Source organism: Anomaloglossus baeobatrachus, chromosome 12 (assembly GCF_048569485.1).
Source record: "Anomaloglossus baeobatrachus isolate aAnoBae1 chromosome 12, aAnoBae1.hap1, whole genome shotgun sequence".
Taxonomy (NCBI): domain Eukaryota; kingdom Metazoa; phylum Chordata; class Amphibia; order Anura; family Aromobatidae; genus Anomaloglossus; species Anomaloglossus baeobatrachus.
Window position 1 is genome coordinate 22,174,735 of NC_134364.1, and position 27,117 is coordinate 22,201,851.

The following is a 27,117-nucleotide window of genomic DNA, read 5'->3' on the forward strand; positions in this document are numbered from 1 at the left end:
TGCAAACATGAGGCTGCAAAGTCCAGCATTGCTGTGATACCGATGATCGACTAAACGGCAATTCTGAGCCCCCAAAAAGACACCCTGTTCAGATACTAATGAGATAGTTTCCAATGTTAAGACCTTATCACCAGTAATGTTATGAATTCTGGGACCCCCGTCCAACCCAAGAGTGGACGGAAGCAGAATTCAATCAGCGCTGTGTCCCCTTCATTGTTCTTCCCCGCACAGCGGTAATGCCAGTCACCATCACAGTGAATGAGGATGGTGGTAGCCCCCCGTATCATCGGGCGGCCCGGACCGTGGGGGAAAAAAAATAGTGAAAAGGCCGCTCAACTAGTGCGGACCGCTTATTCATGAGAGGGGGCTCAGATTTGTCATATTCCCGGTCAAAGTGATGGAATATCCAAGTGATAATCAATCATGTCATAAGAAGGGAAAGGCACTTTCAAAAGTAGCCATAATATAAATTTAGTCCAAGGCTGAGCAAAAATTATACCCACACTGCTGTGCCCCTGAAATAACCAAACCTGAGGTGTAAAGATGTTAAATAGGTAGAATTGCAAAGTACTTGTAAAATCAAACACTTTTGCAATTAACTTATTAAAACAATCCTCTCCGTTCTCAGGACGGCTCGCTGTCTAAGTCTAGGGAATGCGTAGCTTCCAGAACAAGGAGTGCTCGCTGCTCGGGCCGCTCTGACACTGGCCGGATTGCTGGATCTGGGCAACGTCAGTGTCTCTGCTCCTCCGATGCTGCAAGTGGTAAAGCCGGGGGCTCGCAGCACCGGGGGCTCGCAGCACCGGGGGCTCGCAGCACCGGGGGCGCTCATTCAGGAGCGGTAGCGTGGCCATATCACTGGTCTGAATGTTCCATCTTCAGTATCACACCATACAGGCACATGAGTGGTGTGCTACTGAAACATGGGAAAACCCCTTTAAAAAGGGGTTGTGCACAACTTTTATATTGATGGCCTATCCTTCGGCTAGGTCATCAACGTCTGATCGGCCGGGGTCCGACACCCCACACCCCCTACAATCAGCCATTGACTGTGCCAGAGGCAGCAACAGGTGGCCAGAAATGCTCAATTCTGGCGCTGCTCTGTCAACTGATAGCGGATGCAGCTGGGTACTGCACATTCAAATGAATAGGAAATGTATATACAGTACCCGGCCGCTATCAGAAGATGGGGCAGCTCCGGAACTGAGCATTTATGACTGCCTGCTGCCACCAAGAACAGAACAGCTGATTGGTGGGGGTGCTGTGTGTCCTACCCCAGCTGATCGGACACTGATGACCTATTCTAAAGATAGCCCATCAATGTATAAAGTCTTGGACATTAAGTAATTGCTGGGATGGCGCTCATCAATAGGCTGCAAAAAAGCGGTGGAGATTAAGCATCGATAGCTGCAAAACTAGTACTTTTGGGTATATCTAGCCCATGGTAGCACCCGTGACATGTGGCCAAAATGCTCAACTCACCTTACAAAGTCATTATGGCTTCAACACAAAAAACCCAAAAAAACAAACTAAAAAACTACTAGAAATCTATACGGTTTTTGTTACGGTTAGTCCAAAAACGACCGTAATACATGAGCAAAAAGCAGGAGAGGCGACATCTACGCTACTCTAGCGAGAGCGTCTACGGCCGGAGAGCCGTCTACAAGGCGGAGTGCGGTTACCGTACCTTCGTAACGCTTTCTTTTAGCGCATGGGGCATCGGTGCTCTCGTAATATCCTCTCCAATTGAACAGGAAAGGGAGGGAGAAGGGAGCAAGGTGGTAGATAACTAGCAAAGTGAAGACAGGGAACTTTACATTGGCTTTCAATGGAAAACGTCTCAGTATCACAGAGTTAACAACGGTAAGAGCAAAGCAGAAATGATCAACTGCGCATGCATGTCAACATATCAGAACATTTTATAAAACCTTACCCCCTCTTGTCATGCAAAGTCTATATAAAATGGGGCTCTATGTAATGCTGGCCTATACACGGGTGTGTTTCCTCCTCATCTATTATCTTTTTACTTCTGGGGCGCTGGTTATTTCTGGGGGTCTCTCTGACTGCAAGATAACTAACCATCCATGCGGGTTTCCCTGTGGCAATGTTGCTGATGGACTTTCTTGTGCGATTATTGATTACCTGCTACAATTGTGGTGTCTAATCAATAGCAAGTAATGAAAACGCACAGCGAGTCTCTGTCTGTTATGATAGATGGAACAGGTTGTTCTTGCAGAGAACACGCCGATCCCAGGAGCATCGCACTACAAGGGAAAATAGCCGAGGCCGGGCTCACGCAGCCGCAGTCCAGGTACCGCAGGCCATTTTTAAAAAGCCAATACCTAGGCCATGAGTGTGAGGTAAATCCGGAGATATGACGATAAATCATGACATTCAAGTCATGTCAGGAAGCCCTCTCCTGGTGTCACCCCCCCCCCTTCCCTTCACACAACTGGTTTAGCAACAAATCCATGGCCATGTCCTGTGATATGGAAATGAGGTGGCTTAGGGACAATGGACACAGGATGACTCCCTGCCGTCACCCTGTAGTGGGGGCTGCTAGCTAGTTAGCAAGGCTATGGAAATAGCCAGACAGAACGACTCCAGTAAAAAATGGTTCATATCTCGCAAGCCATATTTCCGATAAATATGGCAACCATAAAAATGGTGTCTCCGCATGTGGACGATGCCGGCACACCCTTTTTATGGGAGCAGGACATTGGGAAATGCCCCAGGCGTGATATCAGCCAATGGGGAACTGGCAGACAGGTCATGAGTCCCCTCGTTCTGTAGCTAAATTCATAACTGTCACAATGAGAGCATTGGCGTCCGCCTACGACGCTCCCAGGCCAAGTTATGGCCATATTCCATGTTGTGGATTTTGTCCATAACTCCAGCCAGGGGTGGAGCAGTGCTTCCCTGTGAGGTCACTGAGGTAGGAGGGGACCTGGATTGCCCAGGTTGATAACCCTACTTCGGCCATTTTCCAGGGTTCTTCTGCTCGGGGGCCTGGTTGGGAAAGACCTGTGAGAGAGTTCCTAGAAACCTGGTCTACAGCGCCCCCCTGTGGCCAGACGCACAAGGTAACTGATTGAACTGTGTATGCCTGTTTGTAACCCATGCTTTGCTTGTAACTGTACTCTGACATAACTGTATATTCTGTAGATTCCCTATTGTATATATTGTAGTTTCTAGTGTGCTTTAGGCGATTAAATTATATAATTAATCTTGGGCTGTTCTGTTATCTCGATCTAGAATCCCACGTCTGTGTGTTCGGCTAATAGTTACCGTGAAGCGGTTGGTGGCAGCGAGTTGTGCCAAGGATTATTGTGGGGAGGCCAGTGAGATTCGGGAAGATATTATATATTCCGCCCGCGGAGGTCGGGGGAATATATACCCTACTCTCACCGGGGACCCTTCAATAATCGGCATAAGTAGTATAGCGGCCTCCTTGCTTATTGTCGGGCAATTCCATAATTGGCCTGACTATAAGAGGGGCGCTAGAGAGCGCGTCACGTGCTCTGTCTGTCGGTCGGGAGGTATAAAGTAGGGGTGACCCCCACTTGTTACCCCCCGATTGTGACGTACTGGTAGCCAGCGCGGGGGATTTCTGAGTGACCCCCCCGGTGGTTTGTGACATATTGGTGGCATAGCGGTGGGATCGAGATAATAGTGTGTGTGAGTGTGAGACCCATACTCCCAGACACTAAAGACTGCCTGCAGCAGCTGTGGCTGCTGGGGTCTTCAGACTAGCTCAACACTAGAGTGTCAGAGTGCAGATACTGTAAGGTGTGTGGAGGCATCAGGTGTCAGTTCTGTGTCAGTGACCAAAGTCTGCAACAATGGCTGATAGCACCAGGAGCAAAGCCAAAGGAATGGCCGATGCTCAGGCCAGAGACGATGAGGAGGTTGTCCACGAGCCCTCCAGGAGCCCGACGCCAGAGAACAGCTCTGCAGAGGACATCGCACAACCTGGGACTGCTGGACAAGATGAGGAGGAGCTCGCCCAAGGTTCCTCAACGAGCCAGATGCCAGCCCTCCGCTCTGCAATGGACAGTGAAGCACCAGGCTCCGCAGCGGGCCGCAGATCACCACGTGCCATTCCACCGAGCCTGGGAGGCTCGGATAGCCTTCTTCAAATGGCTATGGCCCTTCTCCAGGCTGGAGACCGGGATACCTACGAGATACTCATGGCAGAGCGCAGGGCAGAGCGGCAGGCAGCGCGTGAAGAGCGCCAGGCAGAGCGTGACTACCAGCTGCAGCTAGCTCAGCTCCGGCCCTCATCAGCCACACGTGACCTTCAAGACACCAAACTTCCAAAGGTCCGTGTTGAGGACTTCCCAGTGCTGGAGAAGGATGGAGACTTGGACTCTTTCTTGACTGCTTTTGAGCGGACTTGCTTGCAGCACCATCTGAACAAGGACCAGTGGGCCAAATACCTGACCCCCCGTTTAAGGGGTAAGGCCCTGGATATCCTTGGGGACTTGCCTGCTGAGGCGGATCAGGGCTACGACACCATCAAGCGGGCCCTGATCCAACAGTACAACCTCACCCCGGAGTCCTACCGCAAGAAGTTCCGGACGCTGCAGAAGGGACCAAAGGACTCCTGGGCTGACCACCGGCGGGCACTTGCCCGAGCTGCCGACCACTGGACCCAAGGCCTGCAGCTTTCCACCGGACCGGAGATCCTGGACTTGTTCATCACGGAGCAACTCTTGTGGAACTGCCCTGAGGATCTCCGCCAGTTCATCCGAGACCAGAAGCCAAAGGGATCCACGGCTACAGCTGCCCTTGCCGATGACTACACCAACAACCGGGCCCCTGAGGCCAGGAGAGCGGCCACCAGCAGCACCTGGAGAGGGGGTAAGATGAATTCTGCGACTGCCCCACCTGCCCCTAGACTGCAGGGGGTGTCCCCCTCAACTCCCCTCTCCAGGCCCGTGGCGGAACCAAGACGGTGCCACCAGTGCAACCTACCTGGACACTTCAAGGCCATGTGCCCTCAGCGTCCCAAGGCCCCGGCTCCGTCCCCGTCCCAAGGGCCGCCCAAGGTGTATTGTGTGGGTGGGGGTGGTGGTAGGTCCCTGGACAGCTTCCAACCTGTCACCGTCGGCCGGTCTGTGACCATAGGACTGCGAGACAGCGCCTCGGAGGTGACTCTGGTGCGGCCTGAGATGGTGTCCCCCCAAGACTTGATCCCTGGAAAAACCCTCGCTGTCTCCGGGATTGGAGGCATTGACCCGGCGCTGCCTGTTGCTGACATTTATGTGGACTGGGGCGCAGGGCGAGGGGTGAGGGAGGTGGGGGTAACTGATCGGATCCCTGCAAACGTGCTACTTGGGACAGATTTGGGGCAGATAACCTCCCAGTTTGGGCCCCAACCAAGGGCTGAACCTGCAGCCAGTACGGACATGACTCCTGACAATGTTAATGTGTTATCTATGAATGATGTAAGGGAGGAGGGAGTGAACTCTGATATTTCTGCTTGCACAGACACCATAGACACACACACAGCTGCAGCTGTGACAGGGGGGGAGGGGGTCAGAGAAAGGTGTGACAATGCCTCTACAAGTAACCAGCCTGTGAGCTGGGATCTGCTGCCCTCTGCAGGGATAAGCAGAGAGCAGGGTGCTGCAGGGGGAGGACCAGTATGTGGGGTGGGGGCTACCACAGCAAATGTGGGGTCCCCAGAGATTTCACAGCGGGGTTCTGTTGCTGCAGGAGGGGAACAGGCAGGTGAGATTGGGGCCGGTCCAGGAGCGGAAGTGCTCCCAGGTAAGATCTCGGTGCAGGGTTCCCCCACAACCGGGGTGTCAGGAAGCCAGGTAGGTCTGCCTGAACCGGCGACTTGGTCAGGAACGGAGGAGGAGCAGGCACGACCCACGGTCGCAGCGGCTGTGGCCGCTGTCACCCGCAGTGGGAGTGCTGGAAGCCAAGGGGCCTCCCGGAGGTCCGATAGCTCTTCCCCTTCTGACCAAGTGGCAGCCGAGTCAGGTGGAGGCCAGGACACAGGTCCCGGGGTACTGACTGAAGATGTGACAGTCTCGTCGATTCTGGCCACATCTAGTCAGGAGTTTCAGGCAGCGTTAGAAGCTGACGACAGCCTGAAAGCTCTAAAGGAGCAGGCGGCACAGCCTCCCTCGGACTCGGACCCGGAGCGAGTGGTCTGGGACCAAGGACGGCTGTACCGGGCCACGGTCCAGCAGGGTTCACCGGAGGCGTGGCCCAGGGACCGACAGTTGGTGGTACCCTATCCGTTCCGGACGGAGTTGTTGCGGATCGCACATGAGATTCCGATGGCCGGACACCTAGGGATCGCTAAGACCAAGGCCAGGTTAAACCAGCATTTCTACTGGCCAAAAATGGGGGCCGATGTGGCTGCCTACTGCCGTTCGTGTGAAACCTGTCAGAGAGTGGGGAAGGCGGGGCCACGCCCCAAAGCCCCACTGGTATCTCTGCCAATCATCGATGAGCCTTTCAGGAGGGTGGCTGTGGATCTGGTCGGCCCGCTGGCCATCCCCAGCAGCTCCGGGAAACGCTTCATACTGACGGTAGTGGACTATGCCACCCGGTACCCAGAAGCAGTGGCCTTGTCGTCCATTCGGGCTGACAAGGTGGCCACCGCATTGCTGGAGATTTTCTCCCGAGTGGGTTTTCCCCAGGAAATGCTCACTGACCGGGGGACCCAATTCATGTCCCAGCTGATGGAGGCCCTCTGTAAGCAAGTCCAGGTGCGACATCTGGTGGCCAGCCCGTACCATCCACAGACTAATGGCCTGTGCGAGCGGTTCAATGGCACCTTAAAGCAGATGCTTAAGATGTTGGTCGACTCCCACGGGCGTGACTGGGAGCGGTATCTCCCACACCTGTTATTTGCTTACCGGGAGGTTCCACAGGCCTCAACAGGATTCTCACCGTTTGAGCTCCTGTACGGGCGACGTGTGCGGGGCCCCCTGGCTCTGGTGAAAGAGGCTTGGGAAGGGGATTTGGCCACCCCTGGAGTGTCGGTCATCGAGTATGTCATGCGCTTCCGGGACAAAATGCAGGCCTTGACGCAACTGGTACACGACAATATGGCTCAAGCCCAGGCCGATCAGAAGCGTTGGTACGACCAGAACGCTTGTGAGAGGACCTACCAAGTGGGTCAAGAGGTGTGGGTACTGGTCCCCGTACCACAGGACAAGCTTCAGGCAGCCTGGGAAGGCCCATACCTCGTGTACCAGCAGCTCAACCCTGTGACGTACCTGGTCACCCTGGACCCTGCCCGTGGAAGGCGGAAGCCCTTCCATGTGAACATGATGAAGGCACATCATGAGCGGGAGGCATGTGCACTCCCTGTGTGCAACCTGCCCGAGGAGGGAGAAGCGGAAACCCTCTTGGATATGCTAGCCCAGGTTAGGGCAGGCGGATCCATTGAGGATGTGGAGGTTGGCCACCAGCTCTTGGAGGACCAACGGTCCCAGCTGTGGGCCACCCTACACCCCTTCCGGGGGTTGTTTACCAACCAGCCCGGAAGGACTGACTTGGCTGTCCATCACGTGGACACTGGGGATCATCCCCCGATCCGGCGTTCAGCATATCGGGTCTCCCTGGAGGTGCAGCAACACATGCGCCAGGAGATTGACGAGATGCTGAACCTGGGGGTGATCCAGGCATCCAACAGCGCTTGGGCCTCGCCTGTAGTCCTCGTCCCTAAGAAGGACCGAACCACTCGGTTCTGCGTGGACTACAGGGGGCTCAATGCTGTCACGGTCGCCGATGCGTACCCAATGCCACGCATCGATGACCTGCTCGATCAGTTGGCCGGGGCTCAGTACCTGACCATCATGGATCTGAGCCGGGGATATTGGCAGATCCCCCTGACTCGCAAGGCCAGGGAACGCTCTGCCTTTATTACCCCATTTGGACTATACGAGTCCACGGTGATGCCATTCGGGATGAGGAATGCCCCTGCCACTTTCCAGCGGATGGTCAACACCCTGCTCAAGGGACTTGAAGGGTACGCGGCCGCGTACCTGGATGACATTGCCGTCTTCAGTCCCACCTGGGAGGACCACCTAGAGCATCTAGCACAGGTGCTCAGGCGGATCCACCGGGCAGGTTTGACCATCAAGCCGGGAAAGTGTCAGCTGGCCATGAGCGAGGTCCAGTACCTCGGTCACCGGGTAGGTGGGAGGACACTGAAGCCCGAGCCTGAGAAAGTGGAAGCCATCGCATCCTGGCCCACCCCCAGGACCAAGAAGCAGGTGATGTCCTTCTTGGGGACCGCTGGGTACTATAGGAGGTTTGTTCCATGCTATAGTAGCCTGGCAAAGCCCTTGACGGACCTCACCAAGAAGAAGCTGCCCTCTGCAGTCGATTGGACAATGGACTGCGAGACAGCCTTCCGGGCCCTAAAGGACGCCCTGTCCAGCCCGCCCGTGCTACAGGCAGCCGACTTCACGCGGCCGTTTGTAGTACAGACCGACGCCAGTGACTTCGGCCTCGGTGCGGTGCTCAGCCAGGTGGACTCTGCGAGCCAAGAGCACCCAGTCTTGTACCTGAGCAGGAAGCTGTTACCAAGGGAAGTTGCCTATTCCACGATGGAGAAGGAGTGCCTGGCCATAGTGTGGGCCCTGCAGCGTCTGCAACCCTATCTATACGGGCGCCACTTCATCGTGGAGACGGACCACAATCCCCTCAGCTGGTTGCACACCGTCTCTGGGACGAATGGGCGATTGTTGCGATGGAGCCTTGCGCTCCAGCAATACAACTTCACCATTCGACACAAAAGGGGCCGTGACCACGGTAACGTAGACGGGCTGTCCCGACAAGGAGAGGTCGCGGACGGGCGCACGGGGGAACACCGGAGTGTGCTGCCCCCTAGCGCCCTCAAAAGGGGGGAGGTGTGAGGTAAATCCGGAGATATGACGATAAATCATGACATTCAAGTCATGTCAGGAAGCCCTCTCCTGGTGTCACCCCCCCCCCTTCCCTTCACACAACTGGTTTAGCAACAAATCCATGGCCATGTCCTGTGATATGGAAATGAGGTGGCTTAGGGACAATGGACACAGGATGACTCCCTGCCGTCACCCTGTAGTGGGGGCTGCTAGCTAGTTAGCAAGGCTATGGAAATAGCCAGACAGAACGACTCCAGTAAAAAATGGTTCATATCTCGCAAGCCATATTTCCGATAAATATGGCAACCATAAAAATGGTGTCTCCGCATGTGGACGATGCCGGCACACCCTTTTTATGGGAGCAGGACATTGGGAAATGCCCCAGGCGTGATATCAGCCAATGGGGAACTGGCAGACAGGTCATGAGTCCCCTCGTTCTGTAGCTAAATTCATAACTGTCACAATGAGAGCATTGGCGTCCGCCTACGACGCTCCCAGGCCAAGTTATGGCCATATTCCATGTTGTGGATTTTGTCCATAACTCCAGCCAGGGGTGGAGCAGTGCTTCCCTGTGAGGTCACTGAGGTAGGAGGGGACCTGGATTGCCCAGGTTGATAACCCTACTTCGGCCATTTTCCAGGGTTCTTCTGCTCGGGGGCCTGGTTGGGAAAGACCTGTGAGAGAGTTCCTAGAAACCTGGTCTACAGCGCCCCCCTGTGGCCAGACGCACAAGGTAACTGATTGAACTGTGTATGCCTGTTTGTAACCCATGCTTTGCTTGTAACTGTACTCTGACATAACTGTATATTCTGTAGATTCCCTATTGTATATATTGTAGTTTCTAGTGTGCTTTAGGCGATTAAATTATATAATTAATCTTGGGCTGTTCTGTTATCTCGATCTAGAATCCCACGTCTGTGTGTTCGGCTAATAGTTACCGTGAAGCGGTTGGTGGCAGCGAGTTGTGCCAAGGATTATTGTGGGGAGGCCAGTGAGATTCGGGAAGATATTATATATTCCGCCCGCGGAGGTCGGGGGAATATATACCCTACTCTCACCGGGGACCCTTCAATAATCGGCATAAGTAGTATAGCGGCCTCCTTGCTTATTGTCGGGCAATTCCATAATTGGCCTGACTATAAGAGGGGCGCTAGAGAGCGCGTCACGTGCTCTGTCTGTCGGTCGGGAGGTATAAAGTAGGGGTGACCCCCACTTGTTACCCCCCGATTGTGACGTACTGGTAGCCAGCGCGGGGGATTTCTGAGTGACCCCCCCGGTGGTTTGTGACAATGAGTAAAAGACTTAGATGAGCTAACCACTTTGAAGCTCATACAAGCCCATTATCGACCATTTTTTTTTTTCGTTTTTTATTCTTTAAAGTGCAACTGCATGCTCAACCGCCCCACCATACGACTCTGGCAATTGGTGTAGTCCAAGCCCACAAATCTAACTTATCCACTATGATGATTATAGGTGATAAATAATAAGGCTTCTAACACCTCAATACATAAGTAATCATTGGCTTATATAGGAATAATGAAGACTTTGCATGGCAAGAGGAGAAACATTAGTTTGTGGATACAAAACCAGACCAGATCATCATCCCCAAGAACAGATTGTTAAACCCCAACTATGGAATAACTACACAGATACAGTACGCAAAAAGTCAAAAGGCAAAAAAGAAAGACATCAAATCTGATCACGGCATTGGAAACACTGTTTTGGGGGGGTCAGTGTGGATCCAGTGGCTCCCAAGATGCTGCAAAACTGAATTCCCAGCATGAACTGAAGGTGATCGTTTCTTGACAGCCGGAGAGTCACAGGATGGAAATCACCGATTTAATGCATAAAACGTGATTAGTGAAAGGTTAGATTAATTACCGTATTTTTCGTTTTATAAGACGCATCCCAAATTTAGAGGAGGAACTAGGAAAAAAATAATTTTCAATGTTAAAATGAGGGTCCGTCTTACAATCCTAGTGCGTCTTAATCCTAATGCTCACCAAGGGGGAGCGGTGCTGGTATTGCGGCTAAAGAAGGTAGGCGATACTGCGAGCTCAGGGGTGTAGCAGCGGGCGCAATTGACTCCCCCGTGTATGGATTACCAGGGAGACTGTGGTGGAGCGGGTTCATAGGAGGCAGGGTCACAGGATGCGCCCGGGGGTGTGTCACGGCGGGCACCATTGATCTATGGGCGGGCGGTCTGCGAAGGTGTCACAGGACAGGGTGTCTCGGTGGCAGGTGCATTGAGCTGACTGCCGACTCCATTGAATGGCCCGCGGTTGACAAGATAGAAATCAAGAAAATGGCCACGGAGGCGGAACGTGCGCAGGTAGGACTCCACGGCCATTTTCTTGAAGTTCGCGGCATCAACTGCGAGCGATTCAATTAAGCCGGCAGTCAGCTCAATGCACCAGCCACCCTCGCAGCACGCCCACTGTTCAATGCACCAGCCGCCGAGACACCCTGGCAGCCATGCTGCCCGCCGTGACACCCCCCTCCCAGCACGTCCTGTGAGCCTATCTCCTCTGACCCTGCTTGACCACCTCCGCCGTGGTAAGCCATATCTGTTTTCTAAGACGCACCCCCATTTTACCCACAGTTTTGGGGGGGGGGGGGGAATTGCATCTTCCAAAGCGAAAAATATGGTACTTAAAACACAAAAAGAACAGGGTGGAAAAACAAAGGGATTTTCTGGTGCCACACACTTCCTCAGCGGGAGGAGAGTGGCCCTCAGGACATCCTAGGTGCCGGCCAAAGACCAGCCAGTAAGAATGCTGACCCAGTCCTATTGATTTGCTCGGTTTACCTTCAGATGTGGAAGTGAGCCGCGTGCCAGAGCAAACCTTTAAAGGGAACATGTTGCCTCGGAAAATGCAAGACATTGGCTTACAGCCGCCAGTGACTGCAAACAGTGACTGAAGCTCCCATGACTTAAAGTTAGCGGGTCCTGGGAGGAAATAAGTTCATTTTTTCGCCAGTAAGGTGGGCTAGGCAGAATTATGTTATTTACCTTCTGATTTATCCGAAATCTGCACATCAGTTTTCCGAAGTGACAGGTTCCCTTTAAATTTCAAATAACAAAAGCTCTTACCATCCTTGTGGTCCACGGGTTTTGCCACTTCCAGGTCAAAGTTGTCATGCATCTGTTGACCCCTAAAACAGGCGAGATGTTCCTGTTCAATCAAATTGCTCTCGTCTTCATCCAGGGGCTGCCACGTGCCGTCAATGAACCACTGCCCCCGCATCACTGGGATTTTATCGCTCTCTGGAACAAAAGGATTTAACAGGTAGGAAATTAAATCTAGTAACACTGTACGACTAATATATACATGACTAACACATAGTAGATAGAGGGGGGTCCCACATCTATCAAAAACAGGGTCCTGTCCTGCACCCCTGGGAATGGCGAGGTGGCCATGCATGCACGCTCCGTCTATTCAATTGGTGGGAAGTTTTAATAATTGATGAGCAAGTGGAAGTAAACTCGGGACTACAGAACAGGAGAAGGACTTGGGGATTCTCATTACAAATAAGCTGAGCAGCAGCACTCAATGTCAAGCAGCAGCTGCTAAAGCAAACAAGATTTTAGGGTGTATAAAAAGAGAGATTAGATCCCGTGATCCCAACGTATTGTTACCCCTCTATAAATCACTTGTAAGGCCACATCTGGAATACAGGATCCAGTTTTGGGCTCCACATTTTGAAAAGGACATTCAGAAGTTAGAGTCAGTTCAAAGGCGGGCAACTAGACTACTACAAGGAATGGAAGGCCTCCCATATGATGACAGGTTGAAAAAGTTAGATATGTTTAGCTTAGAAAAAAGACGTCTCAGAGGAGATCTCATTTATATGTATAAATACATGTGTGGTCAATATAAAGGACTGGCACATGACTTATTCCTTCCAAAGACAGTACTAAGGACCAGGGGGCACTCACTGCGAGTGGAAGAAAAGCGATTCCGGCAGCTAAATAGGAAAGGGTTCTTTACAGTTAGAGCGGTCAGACTGTGGAATACCCTACCACAAGAGGTAGTAATGGCAGATACTATAACAGCTTTTAAAAAAGGGCTGGATGATTTCCTCAGTACACAAAACATTGTTGGTTATAAATGACTAAGTGACTAAATGTAGAACTGGTGGAGGAAGGTTGAACTAGATGGACCTAGGTCTTTTTTCAACCTAAGTAACTATGTAACTATGTAAGTGCATAATTTACATAAATCAATGGAGAGCTCCATACATCTACACCATGTCTGACATTGAGTTATTAGGACTGGAACAGCAAAATGAAAAAAATAAATCACGTGTTGGCTAAAAGGTCAAAAATGGTCTTCTACTAAATGGGTTAAAAGTGCAATGAACAAAAAAAAAAAAAAAACAGCAAGTTTTACATGGAGGAACGGATGTGGCTGCGACGAGGAACTTGATATCTGTTCCTGATCAGTTGACTAAAAGAAAGAAAAAAAAAAACAAACAAACTTACAAATCCCAGGACACAAACAAATAAGATGAAAGTGAAGTAATTTGAATGTCAAATCCAATAAATCCCATGCAAAACGTAGATCAATTTCCAGTGCACCCTCAGCGCTCGGGCTCCAGTTCAGCTTCCAAATATAAAAGTTCAAAGCTTGGCGTATAGTGCACGACCTAAAGGGCCACAGTCAGCACAGGATGACCGGTCAAAGCAAGTCCGGGCCCTCGATTCATCCTTGACAGGACCATACATTAAGTGCACCTTCCCACCTACTTTTTCTCCATCTGTCTCGCCCTTCTCAGACACTATAAAGCCAAAGCTGTTAAAGTAGAGTGGGGCGGAGACTGATGCAAAACAAGTAGGTGGGAAGGTGCACTAAATGTTTGAGACCCCCAGCAATCCAATGCATGTGAGCGGCCTCCACTTTCATTGTCTGTGTGCCGAAATAGCAGAGCTCTGTACTCTGCAGTCCCATAGACAATGGGTGAAGAGGAGGCCGCGCATGTGCACCTCTGCTTCATTCACCACAGGGCTTCAAAGGCCCAATCTCAGGATCGCGGACATCTCAGTGATCAGAATGTTATTGTTATCCCCATCAAATTGGTCGTAAATTACTTTTGATGGGGGGGCAGGGGTGAACCCCTTTAACCACTTACTGACAACCAATACATCTTTTTACTGACCGGAGATCTAAATGAATAGCATCCCCGATCAGCATTGGCACAAACCTTGGCCATTTAACCCCTTAGATTCTGCTGTCAATAGTGACTAAGCCATCTAGAGGGTTAACAGAGTGTGGGGGTGCTCCCACTTTAACCCCATCGGCATCCTGAGATCACGATTGTGGGGTCTTAACGTTTGCTATAGCAATTCACAACCAAATAATGGCCGTAGAGCCTGCCGGCTATAGGGACCTGTTTAGTAGTTAACACATTTAGTTAGAACATTTTTCGTTACTGTCATTTCACGTTTCATTAATTCCTGAAAAGCAGCTGCCAAACCTTGCAACCGTATTGAATATGTGGAGGGGCACTGTTCCTAAAATGGGATCAGTTTTGGGAAAATATTCCAATATACACGTCCCCCCCAAAGTCACTTCAAAATTGAATAGCTACTCAAAAATTAAGTTTTGTAAATTTCCTTGAAAAAAAAAAAAAATAAAAAAAATGAAAAATTATTGAAATTATTGCTACAATTTTAAAGCTTCTAACATCCTAACAAAAGAGCATTTCACAGATGGCGCTGATGTAAGGCAGACAGGCGGTAAATGTTATTTATGTAACTATCTGGATTAAAAGGAATAATCAAAGCTTGAAGATATTTAAATTTTTAGAATTGGCAAATTTCTGCTATTTTATTTATTTTTTTCATAAAACATATTGACCTACATTTTCCATTATTATCATTATATAATAATAATAATAATAATAATAATAATAATAATAATGAAGCACCATTTATTCCATAGTGCTTTACAAGTGAAAATACATAAATGTATACATATACAATATATCAAGAAAAAAAAAAAAACCACAACAATCGAACAACACCTAAGACACAGACACAGACACAGACACAGGGATATGTTGAAAAAGATTTGAAAACTTTCTCCAGATCACTAAGGGGTTAAAAAACGTGGTGACAAAATGCAATAAAAATATTTCCAGGAAACAGATTATTTCAGGAGAGAAAGGAAAGTGACGGAAATGATCTATCGCTGTGAAGATTTGCACGAGGCTTGGAGAAACGGACATGGATAAGAACAGCGTCGGCAGGATTTATACAGGGGTCAGGTCTATGGTGCAAAGATCTAAATGCAATGACATTTCATGGAAAGTCATGTGATAAGTCATGACACGTCTCATGACAAAAGCCACATCACAATGAACCCACGGAAACGAACTTCTAGAAGTAATCCGTGACGAGTCGTGTAAGGCTGCTTTCACACATCCGGTTTTAGCAGTGCAGCTCAATCTGGCTCAAAAACCTATGCAACGGATGCGGCGAAAAAACTGGATCCGTTGCATAAGTTTTTCTATGCGGCCCGTCCGTTTTTTGACGGATGTGGCTTGATACTGAGCATGCGCAGTGCAAAAAAAACAGCATCTGGCCGCCGGATGCGTTTTTTGCCGCAGAATGCTGCATCCAGCGTCCAAAGGCTTGCATTGAAAAATCGCGCCAGAACCGGCGCGATGCAGTTTTTTCGCCGCACAAAAAACATGCCAGGCAACATTCCATGCGGTCGCCGCATGGGCTAAATATGCCGCATCCGGCAAAAACCAGATGCAACGCAAGGCCATGTGGCACAATATGGTGCTAATGCAAGTCTATGCAGAAAAAAAACGCAACCGGCGGCAAAAAAAAAAACAAAAAAAAAAAACGGTTGCATTTTTTCTGCAAAGCGCCGAATTGTGCCGCTCAGCAAAAACCGGATGTGTGAAAGCAGCCTAAGCAGAGTAATGAGGACTAAGGTCAAGGAAACCATGGAGGACTCAATTTACTTAAATGCATTTTTGCATACTTTGCTCAGTTTGGCTTCTGCATCCTCTATGTATCACAGTCAGGCAGCGAAATGAGTTACCAGAGATCCATCAGTGAGCTCGGTTCTCCTGAAACATTTCTACGCCGATTGATGACCACACTTAAGATCAACTTGTCATAAATCAGACTGTTCAGGAGAAGACAGAAGTGATAATTCAGCGAGGCTGTAGGAGACAATTACACAACTGTAAAATGTCTTCTTGTGACAATCAACCATTTCAGTAACGGAGAAAAAAAAAAAAAAAAAAAAAAAGAACAGTGGATGGATGATCTGTGGGTTTTAAATGACCACAGACTATTAGGACATGAGACTATGACTGAACATTTGTTTGGCCATTAAATATAATCCTTGCTTAAGAGGATCTGCACTGAAGACACTTTCCACGTTAATTCTTGACATATGGCCCAGGGAGTATAAAAGTGAGTTCTAGGTAGACTGTGTGAATAAATTGAGAGGACTCAGATGAGAAGTCCTATATATAAAGAATGACATTAGTTAAAGGATCGGAGGCTAAAGAGATAAAGCTTAGGGATAAAGCAGCTCAGAGAACGGCCAGAGCAGGGGAAGGACTAAACCCGTTGATCTGCGGCTGCTGCTGTATGCCATCCTCAGCCCGTGTCACCACTTATCACTAAAACGATCAAATGATCATGGCCTCCATCAGAGCGAGCGATAGAGGCAGCAGAAGCGTCCGTAGCATATAAAGGACTCAGGAGTGGCCGACCCACCCGGGCCCTGAGGGTGCAGAGGGCGGCCGCCCCACCCGGGCCCTGAGGGTGCAGAGGGCGGCCGCCCCACCCGGGCCCTGAGGGTGCAGATAGCAGCGGCCACACCCGGGCCCTGAGGGTGCAGATAGCAGCGGCCACACCCGGGCCCTGAGGGTGCAGATGGTAGCGGTCACACCCAAGACCTGGTGCAAGTCAAACACACCGACCGGTATCATAAAATATTACATGGTTAGTCAGAGGACCCATTACAGATTTTGTGTTGATGCCCAGGAGCTTCAAATTGTGTCTTGGGCACCATGTACCAAGAAAGGAGCATTACTACACCCCTATGGACATGGTCTATTGTGGATTTTAAGACGGAAGTGGATTATAGTGTTTCACACCAAAGTATTGCAACAAAGCAAAGAACAAGGTGAGTTAAAGGGAACCTGTCAGATGCAATATACACCCAGAAGCATGAGCAGTTCTAGGTGCATATTTCTAATCCCTGCATCTAGTAACATACATAAAGAGAGGGCATTAGTTCCTGCGTTCATTCCCCCTTCTTAGGACGCCCACAGCCTGCGGTTAGGACGGCACCAGCGCAAAGTTTAAATAGAGATGAAGAAAAGACACCCAGGGGGGCCGGAACAGGGGTGAAGACCCTTCCACCAGCCCACAGGCATAGATTAAAGAACATATACAAAACGGATTCCTTCAATTCAGGTATCATTTCATCAGTATGACAGCGCCAATATGGTCCCGTGCGTACTTTAAAGAGAACTTGTCAGCAGTATTTTCCCAAGTAAAGAGCAGTGTGGAGGTGTGCACCGAAACTCAAAATCCAAGATGTCACCCGGCCCCTGTGCTGGCGACAACCCCTCTACTGCATACTGGCTGTGTTTTAGGCTATGCGCGCACTAGAAAAGTGATTTTTCGCAAGAAAATTTCTTGACAAACTTCTGGGAGTTGAAGATTACCGCACCTGTGGTAAAAAAAAAAAAACCCGCGGGAAAAACGCATGTGTTTTTACCGCGGTTTTTCCGCAGGTTGGTCCCTGCGTTTTTTTTATGCTGAACTGCAATAAATAATATAGATAATAGATAGACAGATAATGGATAGAGGGAAAGCTGGATAGATGAATAGATAGATAGATGAGAAAGACCTATATAATGTCCCACCTCCCTGCATATTCTAAGCTGGCACCCTTTAGTGACTTTCATGTGACACTAAAGGGTGCCTAGCCTTGTATTTAGCCATAAAATAAATAATTAAAAAAAAAAAAAAAAAAAAAACGTGAGGCCCCCCCCCCCATTTTTTGTAGCCAGCTCGGGTAAAGCAGACTGCTGCAGCCTGCAGACCACAGCTGGCAGCTTCACCTTGGCTGGTAATCCAAAACAGAGGGCACCCCACGCTGTTATTTTACATTAATTAAATAATTTAAAACAAAAAACGTGGGGTCCCCCCAAATTGGATCACCAGCCAAGGTAAAGCGGACAGCTGTGGTCTGGTATTCTCAGACTAGGGAGGTCCACTGTTATTGGACACTCCCCAGCCTAAAAATAGCAGGCCGCAGCCGCCCCAGAAGTGGCGCATCCATTAGACGTGCCAATCCTGGCGCTTCGCCCCAACTCATCCCGTTGCCCTGGTGCTTTGGCAAACAAGGTAATATATGAGGTTGATGCCAGATGTGTAAAGTCACCTGGCATCAAGCCCTGGAATTCGTGATGTCACTGACTTCTATGCCCGCCGGGTTCTCAGCAGTATCGCGAGAGCCCGTGACGTCACCGCTAGTGACAGTCTCGGGCCACTCGTGAGAGGGGCATAGACAGCAGTAACCGCGGTGACGTCAGGAGGCAGGAGATAGTCACAGCAGGTAATGATCTCATCTAACCTCCTGACAGCAGCGCTCGGCATCCCCGCGGCTGCACGCACTGCTGTGTGTCAGTGTCTGCCTGCGCTGCAGCGTGACAAGCTGCTGATACTGCGGGCAGACACTGACACTGCAGTGCTGGCAGCGGCGGGGCTGGAGTGGGACACAGACTGCACGGGCACCTGGAGGTCACACGGAAGTGCTTCTGTGCGGCGTCCAGGGAGTGTGACGTCTGTGTTTACTCTGCTCCGATTCCTCTTCTGTCATAATGACATCACTCCCTGCAAAACCGCAGGTAGCGATGAGCATTACCACAGGTAAATCGCGGCTATACTGGGGGTATGCCGCACATCATTTGCTACCTGTGGTATACCCCCGGTATTTCGCGATTACATTACAGTGAATGGAGTGATATACCGGGGGTATTCCGCAGGTACCTGCGGAAAAGAAGTGACATGCACATTTTCTCAAGAAAATCTTCAGAAAGAATTTTCTTGAGAAAAAAAACGCAGTGTGCGCACAGCTATTTTTTTTTCCCCATAGGGTTTGCTGGGAAATGTCTGCAGAAAGATTTCAAACATTTCTCAAGAAATTTCCGCAGCAAAACCGCGGGTAAAAACGGCTAGTGCGCACAGGGCCTTATATTGACACAGCAAGTACATAATACAGGGGCAGAGCCAGAAAAAGGGAGTGGGTGACATCTTGGAATCTGAGCGGACGCAGTCAGGAGGCACGTAAAAGGGCTGTCATAAGAAGGGAGCAGGTTCCAGAGTGAATTTAGAGTAGATGTAGCCAATAATTGGGTGCTGTCCATCTTGGACTCAGAGGTCTGAGACCATGCCATAGCCCCACCCGCCAGGGGCAGCTCTCCCAGAGCCCCACCCGCCAGGGGCAGCTCTCCCAGAGCCCCACCCGCCAGGGGCAGCTCTCCCAGAGCCCCACCCGCCAGGGGCAGCTCTCCCAGAGCCCCACCCGCCAGGGGCAGCTCTCCCAGAGCCCCACCCGCCAGGGGCAGCTCTCTAAGGGTACATTCTCAGTGTTTTGGACGCAGTAGGTTTTCGCTGCATTGTACAGTGGGAGCACAGTAATTAGGATTTACAGAAATCTTATGCCCACTGTGCTTCTTTTCTAAGCCGCTTAAATTGACATGTGGCGCAGCTTTCAAATATCAATTTCTGCTTGCAAGGATGCCAGTATTCTTAGCTGGAGAACACAACGAAAGTCCACAGAGCTCAGAGTGCTGATGGTTGGGTACAGACGCAGCGTTCTTCCGCAAAGAACACTAGTGTCTCCGCAACAGGAACGACTTCCTGGGTATTAGTGTAGCATGTGTCCACCTCTACAAACATTTGCTACTAGATTTGATAATGCAAAATCAGACATACGTTGATTGACGAAATTATATCCGGGAACAATGCCAACGTTCTCTAAATGATGCTCCAGCCATGGGAGGCCAGGGAGAAATCATTCAGATCGACGAAAAGTTTGATGTGTGGTCGTAGAAAATACAACAGGGGACATCTTCTGCAGGGAAATCGCGTGCGGCCAGCGCAACAGAATTATGGTAACGAGGTCGTTGGTCCGTGGATTTTCGGAATTGTGTGGAAAAAAAAAAAACGGATGGGAAACAAGACTTACGCATGTTCCACATGCTTCTCCAGAATGAACAAACGTTGCGACCGATAATTCAATGCCATATAGCACCCGCACATTGATCAGATCAGACGAATGGGCCGCTTATCGGAACATTTCCACATGGCAAGGTTTCAATTACCGTACATGCACGAAACTGTGAATCATTAAGAAAATTTCATTGACGCTATCACGGGCGCAAACACGCAAAGGATCGAGTGCCACTAGGGTCACATTAAAACCAAAATATTGCAAAAAAATGCAAAAAAGGTACATCGCTGAATTTATTGCCCGGACACTTGGCTGAATATTGGTGGAAAAAGATACACGAAGCACCATTCAATGCCATCGTAGATGAAATAGCTGCGCAATTTCTGGTAATTTTCCGACTGACTGAGGTCCTATGCATTTTTACTGTTTATTTACTTTGTTTCATTTTGTAGAGGTGGACACATGCTACGCTAATACTGTCTTCCTGATCGTGTGAATGTAGCCTTATAGCCCTAATATCCAGGGACAGCTGTCGCACGGCCCTTCTGTCCAACCAGGGACAGCGCTCTTAGGCCCTGTGCGCACTAGACGTTTTTACCCGCAGTTTTGCTACGGAAATTTCTTGAGAAATGTTTGAAATCTTCCTGCAGACATTTCCCAGCAAAACCTATGGGAAAAAAAAAATAGCTGTGCGCACACTGCGTTTTTTTTCTCAAGAAAATTCTTTCTGAAGATTTTCTTGAGAAAATGTGCAGGTCACTTCTTTTCCGCAGGTACCTGCGGTATACCCCGGTATTTCACTCCATTCACTGTAATGTAATCGCGAAATACCGCGGGTATACCACAGGTAGCAAATGATGTGCGGTATACCCTCGATTTACCTGCGGTAATGTTCATCACTGCCTGCGGTTTTGCAGGAAGTGATGTCATTATGACAGGAAGGGGAAGCGGAGCAGAGTAAACACAGACATCACACTCCCTGGACGCCGCACAGAAGTACTTCCTTCCGTGTGACCTCCAGGTTCCCGTGCAGTCTGTGTCCCGCTCCAGCCCCGCGGCTGCCCGCCCTCCAGTGTCAGTGTCTGCCCGCAGTGTCAGCAGATTGTCACCCTGCAGTGCGTGCAGCAGCGGGGATGCAGAGCGCTGCTGTCAGGAGGTGAGATGAGATCATTACCTGCGGTGACGATCTCCTGCCTCCTGACGTCACCGCTGTCACTGCCGTCTATGCCCGCGACCCGATACTGTCACTAGTGGTGACGTCACAGGCTCTCGCGATACTGCTGAGAATGCGGCGGGCATAGAAGGCAATGACAACGCTGACGTCAGCACTGCAGAAGATCATCACATCATGTAATGATCTCATCTAACCTCCTGATGGCAGCGCTCGGCATCCCCTGCAGTGACCTGGGCTGACCTATTGATGTTAGCTCAAGTCACTGCATTGCTCTCCCAGCCAATGGGGAACATTCTGTTCTTCATTGACTGGGACAGTGACTATGGTATGGATTACGCCGGACCCGGATTTAATTGTTCTTGTCAATAAATTGGTGAAAGAGGGAATGTGGGGAGTGTTTTTTCAAATAAAACTTTTTTTGTTGTCTATTTTTTATTTCTTACTGACTGGGTTGGTGATGTCAGGTATCTGATAGACACCTGACATCACGAACCCCAGGGCTTGATGCCAGGTGACATTACACATCTGGCATCAACCCCATATATTACCCAGTTTGCCACCGCACCAGGGCAACGGGATGAGTTGGGGTGAAGCGCCAGGATTGGCATGCCTAATGGATACGCCACTTCTGGGGCGGCTGCAGCCTGCTATTTTTAGGCTGGGGAGTGTCCAATAACAGTGGACCTCCCTAGTCTGAGAATATCAGACCCCAGCTGTCCGCTTTACCTTGGCTGGTGATCCAATTTGGGGGGGGACCCCACGTTTTTTGTTTTAAATTATTTATTTAATGTAAAATAACAGCGTGGGGTGCCCTCTGTTTTGGATTACCAGCCAAGGTAAAGCTGCCAGCTGTGGTCTGCAGGCTGCAGCCGTCTGCTTTACCCTAGCTGGCTACTAAAGATGGGGGACCTCACATCGTTTTTGTTTTTTTTTTATTTATTTTTGGCTAAATTCAAGGCTAGGCACCCATTAGTGCCACATGAAAGTCACTAAAGGGTGCCAGCTTAGAATATGCAGGGAGGTGGGACATTATATATGTCTTTCTCATCTATCTTTCCCTCTATCCATTATCTGTCTATTGATCTATCATCTATATTATTTATTGCAGTTCAGCATAAAAAAAAACCGCAGGGACCAACCTGCGGCAAAACCGCGGCAAAAACGCATGCGTTTTTCCCGCGGTTTTGGTGCGGTTTTTTACTGCAGGTACGGTAATCTTCAACTCCCAGAAGTTGTCAAGAAATTTTCGTGAGAAAAATCACTTTTCTAGTGCGCACATAGCCTTATAGTCCTTCTACTCAGGGACAAGGCAGCCATAATGCTGAAGTGGCACTAGGTGAAAAGGTGACACCGCTGCAGTATAGCTATACATATTCTATGATAGAAATCTGGCACCTATCCAGATTATGAACATGAGATAACGTTCTGCTCCCTCGCTGTACACTCATCTATCAGCCGCGGGTGCACAGTAGCAGTAATAGGGTATAACAGAAGCTGAATTGATAAAGCAGAAACTAGTGGCAAATAGCAGTGGGCGATCAGACATCCAGGATGGACAAAATGTAAATGTGCAGTATGTAATCTCTAAGTGCCACAGATGCTTGTCTCCCCCTTGTTCAGGGAAGTGTAATTGGGAGCAGGTATCAGTAGCACACATGCCCACCAATGAGTCAACAGTTTATTAATCCCATAACGACTTATGATAAACCATGTCCGTTACAAGTAGTCTCCCTGCCTTTGATGTGGACCTATTCAATACAGTGTAAAAAGATTTAAAAAAAAAAAAAAAAGGGGGGGGGGGGGGGTTCAAACATAGGAAAAGATATAACATTTAGGGGTTAAGCCGCTCCCAGCAGTTTAACCACTAAATGCTGTGATCACAGCATTCAGGAGGTAGGGAGAGGGATCGCTTACCTCTCCCTGGCAATTGGGTCCCTGTAATGCGAAAACAGGGACCCGATCGCTGCCATGGTAACCCTGGCTCGTCACCATGATGACCCCTGGTTACTGAGCTTCAGATAGCCTCACACCATGCCTGATGTATGGTGTGTGAGGCAAAATGTCCGAGTGCAGCACAGACAGTTATAATCCCGTGCAGTGGATTATATCTGCAGGGAAAAAAACAAAAATGCAGAAAAAAAAAATTGACATGCTGCAGATTTTTTTCTGCAACATGTGCAACACAAGTCAGGATTGTCAGACTTTGCTGGGATGCATTTTTCCTTGCAATATTAAAATCTGCAATACAAAAAAAAAAAACAACGCAGTAAAAATGCAGCATAGGCACGCACACAGCCTTACACTAAGGTTATAATGCTCTGCTCTCACTACTGGTAACGAGTAGATCAGTCAGCACCAGCGCTCTGACAAATCCCATTATAACCAGCAGCATCCATGAATGACTTTTACAACTTATGCATTATTGTGGGTGAATTCCACAGCAGACAGGGCCCACAGATTCACATATCTGCCCACAAGTTGTACAGAACCCGGTAAGAGACAAGAAAGTTAGAAGCACTTTATGTATCCAATAGCTGGACGAAGAAATCCTGAAGATCAGAAGATGAAAACGCCAAAATCCACTGGAGGCCGAGCATAGAGAGTGCGGGGCATGGCTGGCATCACATCAGGAAAAAGGGGCCACTCAGGATGGATGGGCAAGAATAGTCCAAGGACTAGCGAGACATGGCAATATCTAGGGGAGTGATGGCAGCATTATTACACATGGATAATGGGGGCAGTTATACAGCAAGCAGTGTGGATGGGAGGGGCGGTTTTTGCACCCACGGCGGATGATGGGGGGGTGTAGGGGAGGGGGCAGGTGTTTGCACCCACGGCGGATGTAGGGGAGGGGGCAGGTGTTTGCACCCACGGCGGATGATGGGGGGGGTGTAGGGGAGGGGGCAGGTGTTTGCACCCACGGCGGATGATGGGGGGGTGTAGGGGAGGGGGCAGGTGTTTGCACCCACGGCAGATGATGGGGGGGTGTAGGGGAGGGGGCAGGTGTTTGCACCCACGGCAGATGATGGGGGGGTGTAGGGGAGGGGGCAGGTGTTTGCACCCACGGCGGATGATGGGGGGGTGTAGGGGAGGGGGCAGGTGTTTGCACCCACGGCGGATGATGGGGGGGTGTAGGGGAGGGGGCAGGTGTTTGCACCCACGGCGGATGATGGGGGGGTGTAGGGGAGGGGGCAGGTGTTTGCACCCACGGCGGATGATGGGGGGGTGTAGGGGAGGGGGCAGGTGTTTGCACCCACGGCGGATGATGGGGGGGTGTAGGGGAGGGGGCAGGTGTTTGCACCCACGGCGGATGATGGGGGGGGTGTAGGGAAGGGGGCAGGTGTTTGCACCCACGGTGGATGATGGGGGGGGGTGTAGGGGAGGGGGCAGGTGTTTGCACCCACGGTGGATGATGGGGGGGGTGTAGGGGAGGGGGCAGGTGTTTGCACCCACGGTGGATGATGGGGGGGGTGTAGGGGAGGAGGCAGGTGTTTGCACCCACAGCTGATGATGGGGGGGGTGTAGGGGAGGGGGCAGGTGTTTGCACCCACGGCGGATGATTTAGGGGAGGTTGTTTGTACCTACGGCGGGGGATGGGGGTAGGGGAGGAGGTTGTTTGTACCCACGGCAGATGATGGGGGGGCGGATGCCAGGAGCAGTTACTCGGGGGTGGATACTGGGGGCGCAGCAGTCACTTACGGTTCCAGTATACCGGGTAGCACTCCCCCTCGGTGACGTCCACCTCGTACAGGCCGCTCCGCACACACACCGGCTCGATCCTCAGCTCCAGGCTGGCGGCTCCGGCCTCCCCCTCGCCCTCCGGGGCGGCGCTCGGCTCCAGCAGGCGGCGGTAGGCCAGCTCTATGCGCAGGGAGTCGTACCCGATGAACGGCTTCCAGCTCTTCTTCTCCTCCCGGTAGAACCAGCGCACCTCCTCCGCGCCCAGCTCGGTCACCACCTCATAGCGGTGCCGGGAGCTGCTGGAGCGCGTCCTCCTCCGGCCCGGGAGCTGCAGCCGCTCCTCCGCCTCCTCACCCTCCGAGGGGGACCCGGCCAGCCCCGGCACCGGGGGAAAATCATGGCCGGTCAGGTGCAGCTCCAGGCCCCGGGACATGGGAGAACGGCGGCGCCGGTGGGAGGAGGGGGAGGGACACCGGCGCTCCGGCCCTTCCTCTCCCCCGGCCTCCCCGTCCTCCTCTTCTTCCTCCTCCCAGTCACACTCGCCATTCTCCTCCGGTGACCGAAGCCCGGAGAGACTCATGCCGGCGACGTCCCGCTTCTGTCAGTGCTCATCAAGCCTCTCGGGCCCCGGCATGGAGGCTGCACGGTCCACTGAAACAGTTATCCGCCGCCCCCTCAGGAGCGCGGCTTCTCCCTCACACACCGGCTGCCGGGCGCGCCCCCGCTGCCTCCAACATCTCCTCCGACGTGCGCGTCCCCGGCTGCTGCCTGTCAGGTGATCAACATAGGTCATGTGACACAGGACGCTGCTGCCGCCGGTGCAGAGAGGGTAAACAGCTAAATCCCAGTGGCTAGCAGGACATCTGATGACGTCATACCCATGTGCCCAGAAGAGGCGGGGCCTCCGTAACATAGCTGATACCAGGAAGGAAGCAACATTATTTTTCTATGTCCATGTGAGCATGAAGTTGATTATAATAGAAGCGGGGGTCTGAGGGTGAGACCACCATATGGGGGGTGCAGGGGGGCATGATTATAGTGGACGGGAGGAAAAATCACCACGCCCACCAATGAAGCCAGTCACGCCCACTAACCGAGCCGGCCACGCCCACTAACCATGCTGGTAACGCCCAAGGTCCTTTGGTGGAGGCAGGTGGAGGGATTTCTATTTCTTGCTACGGATTTTTCTTTGCAGCTTTTTAACCACTACTTTATTTTCGATGTATGGAGGGGAAAAAAAAGCTGCAATAACGCACTGCCCTGTGTGAACACCACCTCCGGAGTCACTGCTCAGTAGTAAATTGCCAGGTCAGGGGATTCTCCATTCTTCTGGTAATAAAATGCTGCAAATATCGTCTATAGAACCCGGTTTCATTTAGGTTTTTTTTTTTTTTTTTTTTTTTTTAGTATTTACACATCTGTGTGATTTGTATTAATAAAGGTGATGATTTATAATATATTCAGTAAAAAAAAGCTGTAAAATAAACTACAATTCCCAGAATGCCATGACAGTCTTCAGCTTCACTTTGGCTGTCAAGGCATGCTGGGAGATGTAGTTTTTGGGTTGTTTTTTTTTTTCCTATAAATAGCTGGAGAGCCAAATGCCAGAAAATGCCATCCTTAGGGCCTAAGTGCACATCCTACCGCTGCACCCCCCGATATTTACACCCCCCCCCTCCCCCGCTCCCAATTCCATTAGTAGAGAATGGAGGGACTACAAATCAGCTGAAGGGGTCGACCAATCCACACATTTATTTTGAGAAATGGGTGACAAAATGGTGGCTAACGGCAGCGCTGAGGTAAAATTCGGCATTCAGCTGCAAAACAATTATAGGTTTACAAAATTTTGAGGTAAATGGTGTCATTTACAGCACAAATAATGACATGGCACTATATTATGGGTTGCTATTGGGATGTTGTGAGGTAACCAGTGAGATTTTAGTCAGAAATGGAGTCTAGAATGGTCTTGTAACTGGTGAATCACTTTTTTTCAAGACGTGTGTTAATAGTTCAGTCGCTGCCTTTTCACCCTAAATATCTGCACCCATTGGTGCCCCCAATCTTGTTTTACATGGATGGGATGGGAAAGAAAGCTGCATGAGGGAGATTGAATCCTGTTTGGGTGAAGTGGAGCGTTCCGGACACTGAGGGAAACTGG

At 50.5% G+C, this 27,117-nt stretch overlaps 1 protein-coding gene and 1 long non-coding RNA gene across 4 annotated transcripts in view; one reads left to right on the top strand and one right to left on the bottom strand.

Moving 5' to 3' along the window:
- Nucleotides 1-25,805, bottom strand: part of DDHD1 (DDHD domain containing 1) — a 103,489-nt gene extending 77,684 nt beyond the window's left edge. The window contains exons 1-3 of one of the 2 annotated variants that reach the window (XM_075330231.1): nt 24,978-25,805; nt 11,977-12,150; nt 1,688-1,789 (exon numbers count right to left, since the gene is read on the bottom strand). In XM_075330231.1, the coding sequence (XP_075186346.1) occupies nt 1,688-1,789; nt 11,977-12,150; nt 24,978-25,539 (838 nt within the window). In that variant the 5' untranslated portion in view covers nt 25,540-25,805. The remainder of the gene's footprint in view (nt 1-1,687; nt 1,790-11,976; nt 12,151-24,977) is intronic. The other variant, XM_075330232.1, reaches the window with a different exon arrangement.
- Nucleotides 24,995-27,117, top strand: part of LOC142257937 (uncharacterized) — a 901,785-nt gene continuing 899,662 nt past the window's right edge. For both annotated transcript variants that reach the window (XR_012727682.1, XR_012727683.1), the window contains exon 1: nt 24,995-25,915. This is a non-coding gene — a long non-coding RNA (uncharacterized LOC142257937). The remainder of the gene's footprint in view (nt 25,916-27,117) is intronic.